General features: G+C 36.4%; 1 protein-coding gene across 1 annotated transcript in view; it reads left to right on the top strand.

The window, feature by feature from the left end:
* Positions 1–5,134: 5,134 nt before the first annotated feature.
* Smp_167910 (hypothetical protein) overlaps positions 5,135–17,053 on the top strand; it is a gene marked incomplete at both ends in the record, with an annotated part of 42,824 nt that continues 30,905 nt past the window's right edge. Inside the window, 4 exons of the mRNA XM_018793287.1 lie at positions 5,135–5,173; positions 7,317–7,398; positions 9,454–9,506; positions 10,559–10,596. Coding sequence (XP_018647169.1) covers positions 5,135–5,173; positions 7,317–7,398; positions 9,454–9,506; positions 10,559–10,596 — 212 coding nt within the window. The remainder of the gene's footprint in view (positions 5,174–7,316; positions 7,399–9,453; positions 9,507–10,558; positions 10,597–17,053) is intronic.

Here is a 17,053-nt window from a genome sequence, read left to right on the forward strand (position 1 = left end):
CTCGAATACTCGAATGTGCCGGGAAACTATAATTACGCGCTAAGTAATATCCGTGATTAAAACAAAAAAATCTAACTTCTTATTACATATGAAGAAAAAGCTCTGACACTTTGTTTACATAAAACATTGAAGGTTTCATGGTAATTTAGTATGGTTGATCTTATGTTCACCGTTTTCATGAGAACTGGTCATTTTTCAAGGTAATGTATTTGTTAGTATGTTTTAGGGATCAAATAGTGGGTGGAAAATCCGTGAGTATGCTACTTTTCATTGAATATGAAAGCCAAAAGTGTATTTTCGAACCATTTCAAACTACCTGAAAGCAGGAGAGAGGGTTTATCAAGTTCACAAAAGTTTCACAGAATCTGATACTTCAATCAGGTCTGTGGTAGGTTGATCCAAAGACACCGTAGCTGTAAATAATTCTCCAAAATCAATAGCTCTGCAAGTGTTCGACATTAGATGCTGACCACATTAGTTTTAGTGGACTCGTTTAGCTGAAGGTGCTCGTTCATGCATCCGTACCAGATCACGTTACAGAACAGCGTGGGAAGCATCTCCCATTATCATTAGCCAGATTAGATTAGTCACTTCTTGATATATTGATAACCCATCACATGTGTCTTCCAACCTCTTCGCTTCTGACTTTTGATTTAACTGGGTGGGCGCGATTCGATTATCGAAGGTGTTACTGGTAGAGTTGTCAAACTACAATGCTGGTGGTATCTTCGACACTTAGGTTTCCTTTACAGCCAACTTTGCCACAGACCTTACAAATAAAACCCACTCCTCATTTTAGTAGGATCACGAGAGAGTTTAAGTGCTGGAAATCAGGCATCGGCAACAACTCATCAAATAGCTAGATACATTTGACAGTATCTGATTGTCTGCTTTCTTTTTATAGGGTTGTAAGATAAGGAAATGTTAGAAAGTAATCGCTTTACTTAATTCAGTGTCTTCCAACTCATTCTTTTCTGACCAGTAAATTAGGAAGGAAAGTTGCGAATTAATGTTTGACAGTTATATTTCGGGAATTCTTGAGGTATGCAAAACTTACTGGAATAAAGTATCGTACGTTGTCAGAAATTAGTATGAAGCAATTTAACACCAATGAAGACGAAAATTCTTTGGAAAATAAGGTCCATCTTCAGTAAAGAAAGCAAAGGTTGCAGAGTTGTGCCATAAACAAGTACAGACGTAATTCATCCAGTTTGAGCTTTTGTCTCATCATGTGTTCCATGTCAGATGCATAAAAGTTTGTTTGTCCACCACGGAGGATCTGTAGATGATGCGTTTCCTCCTTCATATCATATGGTAGGTGGACGCCTGAAGCCCTGTTGCCCATTATGGTGTGGATAGAGTACACATAAGTCGAGATCCCATTTGAGATCCAAGGTTGGTGGAAAGCCAACCGTCACAAACCACTGTTAAAGTCCATATAAGACCCTATATTCAAAAGTGATGACTAACTATTAATGTCTTAGGAAATAATAGAAACTATTTGATCGTGGCGAAATCTCTCGTCGAATAAAATGTTTGGTCAATCCAGGAGTTCTGAAATATACACAGAGGCGTACCAGCCTTTGAGAATCTCTTTGCATTCCGGGAAGGAAAGTGTGCATAATGTCAACAACAGGTGCAATCACGTTATACCCACATATTATAGCGAAATCACATTTCGCTCATTCAAGTAAGTCAGTTAAGCGCAAATGAATCAGGACAACACAGAGTTTATGTTGTCATAACTTTTAGGGAATAAAATACACAAAGTATATACAAAAAAATGAATGACTGACTGGCTCTGGATTGAAGCCATAAAGCCTAATTTGTAATCAAGAAATTAAGTAGAACCTAACTGTGGTTGCATACGGTTTTTTCTGTTCAGCAAGGAGAGTTGTTCTGGGACATAGCACTTCGTAACACCAATGTCACTTCTATAAATTTTTAAGGACTGTAGGACTATAGGTCAAGAAGAATAGAAACTGCCGACAAGCTTTGTGATTAGTTCAAGCGCCAAGCGAGATATCAACTCAATACATTCGAAACAGGCATGAAGAATGAATATGGCAACCACCAAAGTTAGCGCTATGGTGAAACATAGTTGGGACCATCAGTGAGATACTATACTGTAGCAAAGATGTAGATAAGGCCAACCGTAAACAAAATAATAATGGCAGTAATATGAAATTTGAGGTGATACACATGACAATTGTCGATAAAATGTGATGCAAGGAAGTTACGTTGTATGTGCGACAAAACAAAGAATTATTGTCACATGCCATGTATAAATGAGGGGGCTTCTACGCAAGTGCAATATATGTTTATGCTAAAATAATATTGCAGAGGAATCGTGGGATTTGAATATATTAACTTCATTATACTGAATGCAGTCTCCTCATTGTCATCCTAATTGCCTGTTTTGCCCTTCAACGAAATTGAAATTTCCCGGTATTCGCAGTAATTTCGTGTTCTGAAAGTCTTTAAATAGCTAAATGTAAATGTATTACATATTTTTCGTAATTTTAATGAAGAATGAAGTAGTCTTTAGTGTATATTCACACTATGTTATCGACACATAGTTTATCACCGATAGTGCGTTAGAGATTTCTATGGTGTATTTCACTCACAGTTGTATGGTTCGATGAGGTTGTAAGGCATGACCAATAGGCAAACACACCAACGATAGCATTAAACGCTCACAACCGCTTTGAATCTCTGTGGTCTTGTTTGTACAACAGTCGCAAACTTCTGTGTTGGTTGAAAACGATATTAAGTTGTGCTTACCGTTTCCAGTCCCATAATTACTGTTTGGTATGTTGCTTATGTTACTCTTTTGAGTTATAATAATATAGATTTCCAACACAGCAAGTATACACCATCTTTACGGGTATGATCAACAATTCGAAACATAGGTTCGCATATAAGATGCTTCACAAGTAGGGCTGTTAAATAGATCTAACCAATGAAAATATAAGGCAGTACACATTTACAGATGTCCCAGAAAGTAATTATTGGGTTTATTCATTAGCACTGTACTATGAGAGCAGTTTTTATGGTGTGGCATCGTGCAAACTTTGTGGCCCTGGGAAATGCACAGTGAGGTATGAGGATTTACGTTATAATACGAGACAAATGTTTTCCGAAGTGGGCGAAAAAGTGTGGGAACATAATAGTTAGAAATAATGCAATGAGTAGTTAGATAAAATCAATGGTGAGCCGGCAAAATGCCCATGAATGTTGAAAGCTGATAAAAAATATGCGAAGATCCCACATTAACTTCGCGCATGATACACTTTGTGGTATCCTAACCAGATGATGGGTTACAAGCTTCGCAGACGCAAGATCACTGATATTAGGCAGGAGGTTGAGAGGTTCGTTTGACTACACGTCAGGATAGAAGTGAGCATCATTTGTGATCCAGTATTGCTGGGTGACATCGGTAGGTGGAGTGAGTTGTACGTCTATTTCAAATAAAAATTAAGGACATGTATTTATTATTTAAACATATGAACGTTAATACTAGAATGCACCAAACATATAAGCGTCACACCTCGTCATTCAATTTGTCTGTGAAATACAACTGTAAAGAAGAAAAGTAAAGCAAACTAAACTTGGTGTCTGATATGATTTAAACATGTGGAGAGCCTATGATGTCTGAGAAGAGCTAAGGTGAGTTTGCTCGTGCTAGATAAGTGCGAGCAAAGTCTTCAAGAAGTTGTACAAACGTATGTAGCCTATCTGTCATATGTTTTCAGATGAAAGACCATTCCACATTAATGCACACTTGGTAAGGGAGAAGTTTTCCCGCGTTTTGGGTCTGTATTTTTCAACTTTGACAGTAGATATCTTATCCCGAAGGTCCTATGTATGTGGACCTTGAGTAAGTGCGATATCATAAGTGGAGTAAGAAATATTTTTGAGCAGCTCAAAGTAAAGAAACCAATTTGACCCAAACCGTTGCGTTGGAAGCGATAGTCAATTTGCAGGTTCGTTTCAAGCACTTTGCGAAGGAAATCCCCTTGTACTGCTTTGACCTTCAGTATATCCGATAAACACATGTTGAAAGATAAGAACGAATAGTACTTAAAAAAGGTCTCACACATATCTTGTAAAGATTGATTTTAGATTCATTTAGAAAGAAGTCACGGAAAACGAATCCTTGCGATTTGTAGGTTTTAGTGGAGATATACTCAAAGATGTCAAGAATATGCAAGTAATGTACCACAAGGTCAGTTATTGGCGTGAGTTTATATATATTGTCAATGTTGACTCTAAAAGGCAGTGGGCCCAACACACTACCCTGAACGAAACCATTGGTTAATATTCGGGTTTTATGTGTTGTGGAGTCAAATTTAGTCATTTAGTGTGTATTTTAGAGGAGATAGTATTTTCTAGTGCGGATCTAATAAGAACGAAACACGTTCAGGAGTGACGGGTGTAATAGAGTAGATTAAGTAGAAAAGTATTGTAATTGAAGAGTGGTCAGTAAGTAAAGTTCAAGAACCATATAATCTATGGGCAGGTATCGGTGAAGAGAAACGTGTATCACACCCCGTTAGGTCGCATTCTAAAGACTATGGTCTAAAAAAAGTGACGTTATCGCCCTAAACAGTCAAAGACTATGGCCATTCGAACTCAAAATTATTGAGTGTTCCATTCTTGAAGGTTGACGTGTTTGATCAGAAAAGCAAAGGTGACGTGGTGATCTTTCAGAGACACCCTCGTTCTGTGCAATGCACACTTTCTTATCCTCAGTGATGACATTTGAGTTTAAGATGTACTGTTACTCGTATAAAACTTTAAAGTAGTTTAAAAGTTAGGCTTTTCAATTTTATGCTTCAAATGAAGACATTTATAAAATATCTTATTATATAATAGGGCATAAATTACTAAAATACTGAATTATTACTTTTGTATGATCATATGTCCGAAAATCATACATTTCTTCTTGACGATTGAAAATTTATTGAAATTTGCGATTGATTACGGCAAATAATTCCATTTCATCTGCTATTGAGCGTATAGAATCAATATCCTAAGTACAAAAACAAGCGATAAATAAACTTTTAGCGTATATCAAACATTAACACAACTGCCCAAAATCCATTTACCGAATTCTGACATCGCAGAATGTATGAAAAGGAGAAGCGTGAATAAAGTGTTCATTGACAACGTTCTTAACCAGCTATAAACAAAACATTTTCATAGTTGAAATCATGAGTCAATTGAAGCTAGACCACAATGGAAAACCTGGAAGCACTGGACGGGATCGTGGATGTGCACTGCTGAGGAGTCCCACAATAGGACGAAACGGCCGTCCAGTGCTTCCAGCTTTTCCATGGTGGACTCATGATTTCAACTATGCAAATACTGAAATCTCCACAAAAGCCCCTTCTGATAAAAACATTCTCAGTATATAATTAAAGTATAACAGAATCAGTGGTTGCACTATGATCTTATATTACCTGATGCTCTAACTATTCTACCGTTTTATAAAACTAACATACTGATTAAGTACAAAGATAACTCAGTTCAGGAAATAAGAATATAAAAGATGCACAACAGTCTATTGAATACACTGTGTAGGGACATTTCATTACTATGAATCCATTTAAATATTTTTAATGTGAAGAAAACTGAACTGAGTACTTTGATGATGGGAAACATAACGTTACACTACTCAAATATACTATTTAAATTTACTAAATACCGTTACCTCGTGCCCATTTATAAAGTAATTTTTGGTCATGATGAATGATAATTTATAGCAGAGTATTAACTTCAATACTCAAATTGATATAGAATCATTAAAAGATTAAAGAATAAATAAAACAAGTCAGTAGAAATTTCGAACAAAGAGGAAGTATAAATGAACATGAGTCTAGATGAAAATTCACGATTTAAGTCTGGTTTTTTGTTTCTAATTTTGTGAAATTTGAAGTCACTGTCATTTTTTATATTGAATGACTTTTAACTGCACCTAACCCTTAAGATTGGTCAGAGTTGCCCATCAGTTTTCTAAATATCTCTGAACATATTTAATACAACAATTTAAATTATTTGGAATTACTTGTATGCAATGTTAGGTAACCGGGAGTTGGTTTCTTCGACCATAGCATTGAATAAAATTAATTAAATTATCATGCAAAATGTATTCCTCGTTTCAGCCTACAAATGAAATTCAAATTTTACGCAACGTTATTGTGTTTTTATGAAGGTTCAAGTTTTATGGAGTCACTTAAACTGGTGGTCATTTTCCAAAGTATTTCATAACATTCGATTTCCACTTCGCACAAGACAAACATAAGATTGGTCAAAACTTAGTGTTCTATCAATTTACATCAAAAAACTTTCCCGTCAAAAAGTCGGAGTGTTTATTTAACAGAAACCTCTCAACCTTTTTTTCTAACAGCTATAAGAGCTTCACAGATTATTACTAGCAAATACACAAAACCTTATTCTGTTCAAATTCAACGTCACTGGATAAACACAAAAATTCTCAAGACCATGAAATAATTGACTATTCAGGTTTCTATGGATCCTAACGACCCGAAAGAAACAAATATCAAAAAACAGGAGAAGCATTTAAAGTTAGCAAGTTTTTAAAGCCAACAGAAGATTCACGATTTCTGGTGAGGCATAATTTTTAAAATTAGGAAAAAGACAAAAGTTTGGTAAATCTGAATTTTTGCAGGAGCTAATTGCTATCTTGTAAACACCTCTTCATATTGTTAGAATTAATTTGTAATGAATTTCTAAATTGATGTTATACTTTGTTTTGAACACGAATCTGTAAAACGTAAAGTTTTTATCGACTATTACATGCAAATACTTTAACATTACGAAGGCAAATTATCTATATTAACATTTTCGAATCATGTTTTACAAACCTATATGTGCTCTAAGAGATTACTCACCATTTGAATATTATATGTCTGACACAGCAAAATCAGATGTGGTCGCAATGTTTCAAGATCATTTGTATAGAGTGGTAGAACAGACACTTTTTCATTTGCGACATCACTTGTCACTGCCAACAATAAACTGTTGCTCTTCGTTAACAATCGGTCATTCGGACTCATGCTTATTGAGTGTTCCATTCTTGATGGTTGACGTGCTTGATCAGAAAAGCGAAGGTGACGTGGTGATCTTTCAGAAACACCCTCGTTCTGTGCAATGCACACTTTCTCTTCGTTAGGTCGAAAACTGACTGATTTTCCTCTTATATTTTCATTTCCATTCTCTTTCGATGTGTTAGTATTGACTTTACCGATTATTTCCTGTTTCTTATTGTATGCAGATGATTTTCCAGGCAGTCCACTTGTTCTGTTTATATTCACTTCGTCTTTATCTTTTGGTACAGTGAGAGACATAATGTCATCCTCATCATTAGACATTGTACGTAAATCATTTCGTTTGCTTCTATCGTCACTGAAATTTTCGTAAAGAATCTCAGTTTTGTTAATCGGAGTGAATCTAGTCAACATTTTATGTTCTTGTGAAACTTGTTTATCAAACAAATGATCTTTCTTTGCGGCATCCGTGTTTTCTTTCTGAATAAAACGTGTAAAATATTTTTTAATCTGTTGGGCTTGATGGAAATTCCATTTTGTGAAGTTATTAAAGTATAAACAAGCTAAACCATGATAATTGATAGCATACTAAATGCAGATTTCAATACGAACAAATAATCTCATCAACTACTTTTTCATCTTGCTCAGTTTAGTTCACACATAATAAGGAACAATTAGCAAACAACTGCTGTTTATACCTATTCTGATTATTAAATCTCACAATCTTAGCTGGTGTTTAAGCTGAATCAAGTAAGCATTTTGTGCCAGTCGATTCAACAATATCGAGTCATTTTGCGATCTTTTACTAATAAATTATGAATTCGAAAGATATATTTCCCTTAGACTTGGCTATTAATTTGAACCATTAACTTGGGATCCGACCAATCATTAAAACTAACGTACTTTACTTATATCTCTGCATTTTTTAAGACGGCAACTGAATACTTACGAATTCGATTTTGATACTTAATATCATCTATAAACCCTGCCAAAATATATTGGTTGTGTATTTTTATTGAAATTATATACTACCACAACTAAAACACGTTCAGACTAGAAAACCTAGTGATAGAGTAAGTGACAAAATAAATATCCTAGAAGGACCTCATCAGTTTCATTACTGTTGAATAGTTAGTACAAACACGAGTTGACTGCTTTGGGTTTTAGCTGCCTGTCTAGATGTTTTACATGGTAACACATTGACTGTTCCAACTGTTATTTGTTTGCATCAGATTGTTTTTTATAACTTTTAATTAGAATACTTCTTCTGGAAAAAGCCATGCAACCTCTTCAGATAAATTTATCTATAACCCACAGAACAGCAGTCATAATACATCAACTTAATCCGTGAAATTGTAATAAACGCTCTGTCTTACACTACCAAGTAGATTTATTTGTGACATATATTAAACTGTTTTACATCCTTCTATTTCGAATCCTGTCATGTTTATACTTTAGAATATTTAGCGGCAATTCTTTCTGATCACAGACTTATTAAAAACTTAGTTTTCTGTGACAGTAATAAAACGTTAATCAGCCCACGAGATTCAAAAACTCTTCTAAATAAAACACTGGCTTTATCAAAACACTTTCAAACTAGTACGGTTGCAAACGTGTCCGTGGGATTCAGTCTGTAGACTATGCACAACGACTTTTATTTCTTCTTTCTCCTCATTGACACAATCAGACTGTAAATGCAATGAGCAATCCGCAATTCTTCTTCCTATACTGTCTAAAAGAAACTGTTTCCAGCTTTCCAGTTCCCTCAACGTGTAGAAATGGCATTCCGAAACACTGTTTGACTCACCTAACTTAATTATACTATGTACTTAGTTATAGTCCACCTTACTAACAATTAAGTCGAATAGACCCGACTTCACCAATTGTTACAGTACTTTGATTTGCTTATAACACAAACATTTCCCTTCTTTTCTACAGAAGTCATACTCGCTGCTATGCAATACAACTCAGTGAGGTACATTGCTACAAAGCAAATCTAACATCTAAATAGGAATTAATGCTTAACCTTTAAAACTTATGAGTTATGATAATCTGTTTGATAACATTCATGAGGAAGAGTTTATCCTTCCTGACAGTCTACAATGCAGGAAATGTGAATAATCTTGAAGAACTTTGTCGGTAGTTAGTCCCTAAATGCTCGACTTTTCAAATCGATTCCTTTTTTTACTAAAGAGTACCACGATTTTCACAATAATTTCTGTCTCATTATATTTTGAATAGCACCACTAGTAGTGTCTAGATTGGATCGCTAAATTATAAAAACACCTTAATTTTGCTTCAGATGATCAATTACTTGGAAAAGTAAACAGATTGGTCACTAGACTTGACAAGGGTTTAAATCTTCATGACCTCAGAACAGTTGCCATTATTTCACCCGGAAAATATCAACGAACATCTGGAATCTTCACAGTGGTTTGATTTGATAAATATGATAGAATAGGATCAAGTAATAGAATCCTAGACTTTAAGACGGTTTCTGATTCACCTAAAGATAACAGTTTGGGAAATCTTAACAACCTTTCATTATCACAAAATAACCAATGAGCATAAGTGGAAGTTCTTCACAAGTTCCGGACGAATGTTTGACGGAAAAAATAAAATTGCATCGACGTTCTGCTTTAGGAATCAACCACATAGCACCATTGGGAATAATAAATAAATAAATAAGTAACTAATTATCTCTGCTTACGTTCAAACTTTCTTTTAGTTTGTCTCTGTAGTGATACGGAAACCATTTGACCATCTAAAGGTGAGATAAGTTTTAAATAACGATCGTTACGTTTGAGATCTGGTTAACATAGGAAAGTGACCGTAAGTGATAGATCATGTGTCGTAAGTAGACCTGGTAATCGTCTACCGTTACATCCTCAACATCACAATCTGAACCGGCCAACAACCCCTCTGTAGTCGAGGCGAGCCTGCGTGCCCTAGAACTGGCATCTAGATATTCGTTTGTAAGTTGTCTACAGGAATTCAAAACGTTTAATGATAACTTAATGTACCTACTGTAATTTATTAAGGTACTCTGAGCATATGGATTCAGTTGCTGAAGTTGAGAAACAGTAGCGCTTCCATCTTAAAAGATGAGAGTGCTTAAGAATGACCATTTGGTGCATCCTGTCTATAAAAAACTACAACAGTCAAGCGTATAAGCAATATACTTGATGCAGAAGAATGGGTATTGATTTCTCCGTATACTCACGCCTTGACGAGGCATCTAATTCCCTAACCATGAGGTCCGCCTGAAGAAAACTAGACTGAGGCTGAAGAACCTGCATAGACTTGTGTAAAGCACATTTTCGTTCACGACTAAAGTGTTCCGGGTCCTTTGGTACATAAACTGAACTTTAACAATGTTAACTTGGGTGGTCAAACTGACAAACCCCATTCCTTTGGACGGAATTCCGTGAATCAATTCGTTTTCCTCAATCTGAGCCTTTAAATCTAATATGTCACATCTTAAGCCATCTTCTTGCTCTTTAATAACCTCCTCATCCATATTGTTGAAATTATAATGTGCGCGTTTACCAACTAAGCCCTAGATACCGCAGGAAGAAACAAATGGTATGATATGGTGAAGCTAAACTCCGGGTTTTCAAGTCATCTAAGTGTATCGTAGTCAGTGATTGCGGTTAAGTTTCCAGGTAATTTAGACACCCTTTACTAGATATTTTCGAATAACTTTTATTGGAGGTATTACTTTTGCTATGTTGTGATTTTTTATCATGATGATTGGGGTGCGCTACAATTGACGCGTCCACAGCACGGTAAATAACCATGTTTGGTTTTCTATTTGTAGCTTTTCTCCATAAAACATAAACTTTTGAATATTCATTTGCTATTTGAAGTACTTTTAACAGGACCACTTGAAAACGGTTCAAATTAGATGAATTGAATAAAGTTTGCTCCAGAGCCATTTTCGATTGCTCAAGTGACTAGCAGCATAGATGGGGTTGTTGAAGAAGGGATTAAATGAGGTTGGTCACTCAACGAGATTGTCGAATATTATTGGGATCACGGACCGACCCAGGTTAGACAACCAATAAAAACCAGGAACCATCGCACATCCGTTTCGTCCCAGTCTACACTTCTCAACATTGCTCATTTATGACCGCAGTGACCGAACTTGGAACTTTTAGGTCGAATTGCGGGCGCTTACTCTTTATACCTCAGTGTTGACATACAGTAGTTTACATGTTTGATTGTGGTCTGGTTGCGATATTGTTTTACCGTCTTGTGTTATCGATGAGGAATCGTTTCACACATGGCATTACTAAACTTCACTGGCCATTGCATTTCAGTGGGACTCCGGAGATTTCCTTACGAAGCTAGTCACCGGTGAGAACATGATGAATACCACTGCATAAATATTAATATATCGGCCGAAGAGCGTCAGTCTACAACTCCCAGGGGTAAACAACTCCTCCGAACAAATAGCTCTGTGACCACTCAAGATTTACGCCAACTGTGTTGGTTTTAACGGAAACTACCAACTTGATGTATTTCGCAAAACGTCGCGTCTATGTTTCACCATAGAACCCATGGGATACTCTTCACTTACAAACAGCCAGCTTAACGTCCCTGCAGAATAAGGGCATAATATAAAAAATAGGGCATAATATATTGCCCGGTTGTTTGTCCTGTATCCCTTCGTAACACTTCATTCCTCCGATCCTCAGTTTAACTGAAAGTTGCCTAGCAAAGGTAAATATAATGCAAGCGCTTCCGTTTGGGTCGCATCAGCTACTTTACTATAAGTCTGCTCTTCCATTATAAACGGTTACTGTTAACAAAACATTATCTGACGTCCTTTATAGAATTACTGTATATGAGATGATTGATATAGTGGACCCTTGAATAACGACAACAGTGAATGTCATGGAAATGTTACGGTCGACATTTTCGTTTGAAAATCGATCAAGTTTAGTATTATGAAATGCTGAAAACAGATAAAAACCTTGCCTACTTCCACATCAAGTATATCTTAGCTTCTTATAACACAACAAAATACATTTCTACTACAAAACGGTGATTGTGTCAGACAACATGAATGAGACCCATACAAATTTCGAAATTTGGGAGAATATTAGGCTATGAGAAGCCATGCAATACATTTGGTTATTATGAAAAGGGATTTGCAATTGAAGGCTGATAACCAGTAAATAAAATGCTTATTTGAACACCTCAAAGGTTGCTGAGGTCATGCGAGTAATTATGAACAAAATTATGTATCTTAAAATAACAATATGTTTTATGAAGTATGCTTGTTTACAGCCAAGATCAAGTTGTAACAAACGTTACATGAGTAACTTCAACAATTTAACTAGTAAGAATTGTGTTATCAGACACATCAGTCGCTCAAACAGGCTGACAAATTCTCGTACTCAAAAATGTGAATGAAGTTAGTGGAGCTCGGATGTCCAACACAAATTCAGGCGCGCTTCATGGGGCTGCGTTGCGATAAGCAACTGTTGGTCGAGAATAAATGCAAGTAATTCCAGAGTATTTTGTAACGAGACGGAGTGAGGTAAATGCATAGTCCATCATTTGAGACCGTCAGCTTTTACGTACTATTTTGTGCTTCCTGACAGTGTTCCCTGATAAAATAGTTAAAAGGCTTCTGGGAAACACAGTTATAAGTCCTTCTGAAGTATAGGTGGTATTGATGGGAGCGTAGGACGAAGTCATACATTCTACACGTGTGTATTCAGTGTTACATCGCAACAGTGCTGAAAAAGAGAGAAAAGCAGAAGGGTGAGCACCAGAAACGACGATGTCCATGACGATTGGGGTTGAGTCATTTAGGATGGAATGATTAAGATATGACCACTCATATTTATTTCTTTTATTAGATCAATTTTTCCGCATATTTATTTCGGTATTTCGAAGGAAACAAACCAAAGTATGACGACAAATGAATAAATGACCATATAAATCGAGTCGGTCCAAAAGAGCCGGAATTTTAATACTACATATATCTCCAACAACACTGTGTTTGAATACACAAATGACATTTATCATTGGAATTATTACTACTCCTTTTCCCGTAACCTTTTTGGAGCCACGCGTGGACTCCTATTTAGCATGATTGTCCAGTTTGGTTTGTGATAAGACTTTTTGGTAGGAAGTGAAACCCACCCAGAGTTACAAAAGTGAACCAAAGATTTGGTTTACATGGGAAATATACATCGGTACGACTGATTGGTTGCATCTTGCTAGACCATTTTGAGCTTTGACACAACAAATCGTTCCTCCCCCCACAGATAAATGTACCAATAATAAACAGTGACATAATTGTCAAGGTTTTCCAAATGATTTGCCTCCAGCCATTCTGTTGTCAGTTACCTGTATAGCTTCAGGAGACCGTAGATGACGGTCAAGGTAATAGGTCATTAGAAAACTTGTGTCTCTAAAATCCGTCACGTTATTTTTTTCTGTTTTTGGTGCCGAGTATTCCTGCTTTCAGAAAATTTGTTCCTTCATTAGTAACGTTATGTACCAGTGCTGGTTGCACAAATGAACTTAAACGGCGCTTAGCGAAGTTCAGCATGCTTTCTTTACTAGTTAAAACATAGGTCAGCTTAACACAAAGGCCCGTGATTCTGCCAATATATCAATAACGATGCATGTTATAACCTTTCAGATAAATGTGTCTATCTTCTCAAATATACCTGTGAATGACCCGGATCATCGACATGATCAAAGGTAACTAAATGTGTTGAAGATGTTCATCACTCATTAGGGACTTGTTCAGTTCGCTAATTATGTGTCAATATTTGTTTCTCTGGTACCCTATGCAAGAGTATACTCTCATTCTTACATCAGCGGAAAATTTAATCTTCTGACAAAAATACAAATGCTGATCATATTTGAACAATATCAACGTTATGAACAAACTAAAGGGTCAATATAACATGTCTCCATCACCAGAGGAAAGAAACGACCGAAGTGTCCAACTGGTTGAGAACCCGAGGACTGTGAAGCTTCACAACTCTCGAAATTTATAGAACAGTAGATCTGATAGCAAAAGTTAGATGAAAAAAGTTCGTAACAGAGGTTGCTTGTGTATGCTTTAGAAATTAGAGCGCTTCAGTGTGTCTGTTTCAGTGTTTAATTTTCAGTCACCCTCTGCCAAGTCCTGTAATTCAAAAGAAAGTAACACCTAAAAACCTTTTTACAATAACGTAGCAAACATTTAAACTGATTCAGAAGAGACTCATTAGAGGTACAATAGCGAAGAACTTAAGTATGAATAGAAGCAATGTACCTGAATGGTACTTTTTTCAACTGTTACAGACACCCGATAAAACTCATTTGCTACAATAGCAAAAGTATTCGCATCAGTTAATGAGAAGGGCAGGTCAAATGAATCTGTTCTAAACATAAGCAATCGCTAAGAAAACGATGGTTGTATAAAATGCGATAAATTCCAGGTGGATAAAAGTAATATCCCCAAAATCAAACGGAGAATGTGCTTCAAAATCAACCGCAAGAATTCAAGGCTGTCAGTTCACAAAGTGTCGAAAAAGCATGGCAGTCCATAAAAATACTACCAAGTAAAACAATGATAAATGGTCATCAAAATATTCAATAATATTCGAAAAAAAGAGGATTTAGAAGTTGTAGACGATACATCGGTGACACTTCCACTGACATTTACTCCAACGAGAAACATAAGCAGCATTCAAATACCTTGTTTAACCGGCTTCAAGTTATGCGGTAGTTATCAGCTAATCAAGGCGTGCACCCAGTGTTTGCATTCCATATTCTTTTCGGAACGTCGTATGGATTCATGCGACCTTGGGCCATCGAAAATGTCGTTGCTATTGTCAACTAATCCGAACATGGCCCAATAGACAAGTTACATTGCTCTTTGTGTATTGGCGATTCCCACGCCATCTTCTGTCCGAATGTGCGCAAATATAAAGCCCCCAACATAATTACAAAGAGGTCAGAGCGCTAGTGGCAAAACCAAGTAATTTACGTAATCCGCGTCTCCTCTATTTCTATTCCCTTGGTTTCTTCCTTTCCTTCTTCAAAATCAATTCAAAATTCTTGTCAAGTACACAGAACATGATTTATTATTACTATCCTATTATTAACATTTTATTTTCCTTTACCCTCCTTTCTCAAACATGGCAAATGTAATGCTAACATTATTGAAAATTGTGTATTATTGCATTTTTGAAGAAACCCGAAATGGTTTCTTCACAGCATTTATGTACCCATAAGATGTTTGTGATTAATAACAATAACAGTTGGGACTTTGGCTTAACAAATGAAACACAAGTCATGTTTCAAAGGTTGAGTCAGTGCTAGTGAATGCCACGACACCGATACACATAACCTTAAACTAGATAGTTCACCAAATTTCGGGCACTGAAGCTTCGCAAAGAGTACTGTTCTTTTATCACGTGGTACGACCGACATTCACGTTAAGGAGCTCCTTGATTGTACTACATTTCAACACTCCAGAAAGACGTCAATGCTAACTAGATAAATTGTTAAAGTTACTCATGTAACGTTTGTTACAACTTGATCTTGGCTGTAAACAAGCATACTTCATAAAACATATTGTTATTTTAAGATACATAATTTTGTTCATAATTACTCGCATGACCTCAGCAACCTTTGAGGTGTTCAAATAAGCATTTTATTTACTGGTTATCAGCCTTCAATTGCAAATCCCTTTTCATAATAACCAAATGTATTGCATGGCTTCTCATAGCCTAATATTCTCCCAAATTTCGAAATTTGTATGGGTCTCATTCATGTTGTCTGACACAATCACCGTTTTGTAGTAGAAATGTATTTTGTTGTGTTATAAGAAGCTAAGATATACTTGATGTGGAAGTAGGCAAGGTTTTTATCTGTTTTCAGCATTTCATAATACTAAACTTGATCGATTTTCAAACGAAAATGTCGACCGTAACATTTCCATGACATTCACTGTTGTCGTTATTCAAGGGTCCACTATATCAATCATCTCATATACAGTAATTCTATAAAGGACGTCAGATAATGTTTTGTTAACAGTAACCGTTTATAATGGAAGAGCAGACTTATAGTAAAGTAGCTGATGAGACCCAAACGGAAGCGCTTGCATTATATTTACCTTTGCTAGGCAACTTTCAGTTAAACTGAGGATCGGAGGAATGAAGTGTTACGAAGGGATACAGGACAAACAACCGGGCAATATGTTATGCCCTATTTTTTATATTATGCCCTTATTCTGCAGGGACGTTAAGCTGGCTGTTTGTAAGTGAAGAGTATCCCATGGGTTCTATGGTGAAACATAGACGCGACGTTTTGCGAAATACACCAAGTTGGTAGTTTCCGTTAAAACCAACACAGTTGGCGTAAATCTTGAGTGGTCACAGAGCTATTTGTTCGGAGGAGTTGTTTACCCCTGGGAGTTGTAGACTGACGCTCTTCGGCCGATATATTAATATTTATGCAGTGGTATTCATCATGTTCTCACCGGTGACTAGCTTCGTAAGGAAATCTCCGGAGTCCCACTGAAATGCAATGGCCAGTGAAGTTTAGTAATGCCATGTGTGAAACGATTCCTCATCGATAACACAAGACGGTAAAACAATATCGCAACCAGACCACAATCAAACATGTAAACTACTGTATGTCAACACTGAGGTATAAAGAGTAAGCGCCCGCAATTCGACCTAAAAGTTCCAAGTTCGGTCACTGCGGTCATAAATGAGCAATGTTGAGAAGTGTAGACTGGGACGAAACGGATGTGCGATGGTTCCTGGTTTTTATTGGTTGTCTAACCTGGGTCGGTCCGTGATCCCAATAATATTCGACAATCTCGTTGAGTGACCAACCTCATTTAATCCCTTCTTCAACAACCCCATCTATGCTGCTAGTCACTTGAGCAATCGAAAATGGCTCTGGAGCAAACTTTATTCAATTCATCTAATTTGAACCGTTTTCAAGTGGTC

Source organism: Schistosoma mansoni (assembly GCF_000237925.1).
Source record: "Schistosoma mansoni, WGS project CABG00000000 data, supercontig 0204, strain Puerto Rico, whole genome shotgun sequence".
Lineage (NCBI taxonomy): Eukaryota > Metazoa > Platyhelminthes > Trematoda > Strigeidida > Schistosomatidae > Schistosoma > Schistosoma mansoni.